Source organism: Helobdella robusta, assembly GCF_000326865.2.
Source record: "Helobdella robusta unplaced genomic scaffold HELROscaffold_42, whole genome shotgun sequence".
Lineage (NCBI taxonomy): Eukaryota > Metazoa > Annelida > Clitellata > Rhynchobdellida > Glossiphoniidae > Helobdella > Helobdella robusta.
The window spans coordinates 287,873-292,237 of NW_008704981.1; the positions used below are offsets into that span (position 1 = coordinate 287,873).

Below are 4,365 nucleotides of genomic sequence, written 5' to 3' on the forward strand. Positions count from 1 at the left end.
CGTCATCAATCACGTGATCTGTCGTGACGGAAGCATCGTTACCAGCGTCATCATCGCCATCAATATTACTTGCTCGTCCTACTAAATTTACTGCTACTGCAGCTACTACTTCTACAGATACTGCTGCTACTACCACTACTGCTAATATTGCTATTATTTTTACTACTTTAATACTACAATTACAATGTCTTCTACTGAATACTAGTTCAGTCATAAAACAATGAGTAGTCCTAGTCATTTTGCGGCTGCTTATAATTACTATAATTCGATTTAGCGAGAACGAAATTGCTAAATAATAATCAATATGCCTGGCCGCACTCATAAAACAATGTTGAACTAGGAAATAAAATTTTCCGCTCTTGTACATACATGCAAAAATGGACAGTTGGACACACACACACACATACATACATACAATACAATGTGGTACAATACAAGTAAAGAATGCGGTTTGGCCGCGGCCAGGGCAGCGGACGAGAAAATGAAAAAAATATGGGAACGCCCTCCCCTCGATGGAATTCTTGCCAATATGTATCGAGGTTCTCGGCCTGATGGACCCCAACACCCTTAAATTTCTTAAGGCAATATGTAAAAGGATCAGCGTCAGATCAGGCGACAGCAGGGAACTGTTTTTCGCAACTAACCACATTTCGTGCTTGTTGCAGCGGTTCCTGCGTGTCTGTGTGCTTGAAAATATCCAACTGAATGCCGACATGTGCAATTAACGACAAATCAAAGTGTTAATCCATTTGTTACTTGATGTTTGACGGTTCAGTGTCACTCATCATGTTTTGGTTTTAACAATACAATGTTAGTACATGCACATGCACACATACATACATAAATGCATGCATACGACAAAATGATGGTTTTATTACTGTTGTTTTTAACCATTGGCTCGAACATACATACATACATACATACATACATACATACATACATACATACATACATACATACACACTTACATACATACACACACATACATACACACACATACATACATAGATACATACTCACATACACAAATTAGTATTTAATTTGTAAGACTCGATGGATAAAATTTAACGACGGTAAAGAAATGACAATGATGAAGACGACGATGATGATGATCGCAATTATTATTATTATTATTATCATCATCTTCTTCTTCTTCCTCACTTTCATCATCGTCATTACAACTTAACGTGAAAACCTTATCAACATCATGATAGAAGTGATAATGTGACTAATTACAATAAAAATAAAAAACCAAAAAAAAAATTATCCTTGCTATAATTAACATTATTATTGTTACTATTCTTATAATTATTATCATAATTATTATTATTATAACTATAATTATTATATATTTATACCGACGAAGTGACAAAATATCGGTTTCTCGAGTCTCGTCGCTATTAATTGTTGCGGGACGTGTCGGTTTTAGACCATCTCTAGTGCAAAAATAGTTGTCATACCACCGTAGTAATTACTAAAAGTAATATAAATAGTAGTTGTTGTTGTAGTAGTTGTGGTTGTTGTAGTAGTGGTAGTAGTAGTAACGATGGTGGCGGTAGTAGTAGTAGTGGTTGAGGTAGTAGTAACTATAGATGTAACTAGTTGTAGTTGTAGTAGTAACTGCAGCAGCAGTATTAAAGGCAGCTGTAGTAGTAGTGGTAGTAGTAGTAGTAGTAGTAATAGCAATATTGTTATTACAAATAAGGGTATTTGTAATTATAGTAGCATTAAATAAATATGTGAAATTATTGTATACATGATTTAAATATTTTAATTCATAATTTGAGTGTTCTAAATCTTAAAACGATTTAAATTGTGGTTGTAAAAATAGTAATAGTTATATTAATAGTGGTAGTAGTAGTAGCAGTGGTGGTAGTATTAATAATAATTTTACAGTAGTAGTAATAGTAATTTTTGTAGCTGAATTCAGAGTAGTAAAAAATTCAGATTGTATTTTATCATTTTTATCAAAGTAGTTTAAAAATTGATGATAATGTTGATACATCCTTCGCATTTCTTAACACATGGTACGTCATATGTGTGTGAGTGTGTTTGTTTGTGATTGTGTGTGTGTTTGTATGTGTGCATGCGTGCGTGTGCGTGTGTACGAGTTTCGTTTTGATGGCTATTTAACGAGCGAATGATTGTCGGACAACAATATTGCTGATTCACATCGCGATGAGAGTTGAGTGATTGTGTGTGTGTGTGTGTGTGTGTGTGTGTGTGTGTGTGTGTGTGTAAAGATTCGTATGTATGTGTATTTCTTTCGCTTTTTATCTTTTTGTTTCATTAACTTTCTGTTTAATCCTTTTCCATGGGCTAAATCTAACTTTTGATTTCATAGAAATGGAACATTGTTTTGAACTTGGAAATTTCTGAATGTTTGAAAAAAAAATATAAATAAAAATCAACAAAACATCTCAAACGATCACATTCACTCCAATACACAATCACCCAAAACAACACCAAAAATTTCGCAATACCTCCTTCAACCCCCCAAACAAACAGGAGGTGGAGCCACAGGGGGGGTGACCTACTGCCAAGGCTACACCGACATCGACGGGAACTGGAACAACGGATTCCCGTGCAAAAAGTGGGCTGGTGACGACGAGCAATATTGCTGTGGGGACGACCGGAAAAGGTTCTGCTGTCCGGAGAAATCTCCCAATAAAACAGGAAACACCTCAAACAAACCCAACAGCAGCAGCAACAACAACAGCAACAAGCCCAGTATCAATCATCAACAACAACAGATATCGTTAGATAAGCCCGGAGGCTCAAAGAATAGGTCACCACCTTCAAACAGGTCACACGACCTTGACGAAGGTCAAAGTTCACAGTCATTATCGTCGTCGTTATTTTCAGCCAGTAATTCATCATCTTCGTCGTCACCAATCACTGTACCCCGTGGTGGGGCCATCAGCAGTGTTGAAAGTAATGAGAATGTCGATACGTTTCCCATGTAAGTTAGCGTTCCACCGTCTTCGAGATTTTCAAAACAAACCAAATAAATCTCAAATTAAAATTTTTCATCCTCATCGTTCTCATCATTACTATAATAATTATTATAATTATAATTATTATCGTTATAATTATTATTATAATTATAGTTATTATAATTATAGTAATTATTATTATTACAAAACCAGGCTTCCAATGGTACTGACGCTTTCGTTGACGGCTGCCATCTTGCTGATTGTGGCTGGAATCATCTGCTGCTTCTTTTGCAAATGCTGCCTGGCCAGTAAGAAGATGAGGAAGAATAAGAATAATAATAAAAAAAATAATAACAATAATAATATCTATGTGAAAAGTAAGTCATGATGATGATGATGGTGCGAGTGAGGGTTGTGGTAGTAGCGATGATGGCGATTGTTGTGGTGGTTGTGGCGGCGACGATGATGATAACAGTTACTGTGTTTATGATGCTGATCAACAAAACAACAACAACAACAACAATGATGCTGATCATTAACATCATTCTTATTCTTCTTATATAATAAATAATATTAGTATTTTTATTATTATGAGCGTGATGAAAGCCAAGACAATTATGACAAAGATGATGGTAATAACATTACCGAAGAGAGTTCGGCTACGCGCTGGAAAATGATAACATATGCTGATGGTGATTGTGAGGATTTTAACCGGCTTTACAACAATTACATTGATTTACGATGTTGGTGATATTACATTATCAACATTCTCACAGAAACTCTCATCACATGCACACATACGCACACTCACACGCACATTTTTATATTTACACACACACACACACACACACACATATATATATATATATATATATATATATACATATATATAACAAAAAACACACACATATTACACACACATATTAAACACACATATATAGAAACAAATACAAACACACACACATACATATAAATATATATACACACACCAAAACACACATATATCACACACACACACATATACGCATGTAGAAACACACAAACACAAAGGCACATATATTATCATAATAAATATTTATTTATGGCTTCATGGCATAGTGATATGATATTTATGATAAGGCGAAGACTTGTTCTTATCAGCGTAATGTTTTGCCGGCTAATAATACACACATTTAAGAAAATAATAAAGAAAAACCTAGAAATAGTTATTATTCTTTGCGCGACTTATTTATCTATGTTAGAATAGTTCGTATTTCAGAATCTATGGTGATTGTTGTTTTGTTGTTGCTTTTCTATAATGTTCGTCGTCATCTTCATCATCATAATCATCGTCATAATCATCATCATAATCATCGTCATAATCATCATCATAATCATCATCATCACTACCATAGCGTGAAATAGTAAATAATAATAACAATACTAATAA

General features: G+C 34.4%; 1 protein-coding gene across 1 annotated transcript; it reads left to right on the plus strand.

Annotated features, from left to right (window-relative positions):
• Window positions 1–421: 421 nt before the first annotated feature.
• HELRODRAFT_177281 (hypothetical protein) lies at window positions 422–3,475 on the plus strand (the record flags this gene model as incomplete). Its single annotated transcript, XM_009025502.1, has 4 exons — window positions 422–539; window positions 2,509–2,962; window positions 3,150–3,244; window positions 3,315–3,475. 4 exons carry the CDS (start codon window positions 422–424, stop codon window positions 3,473–3,475), a joined length of 828 nt encoding a protein of 275 aa, XP_009023750.1.
• Window positions 3,476–4,365: the final 890 nt, after the last annotated feature.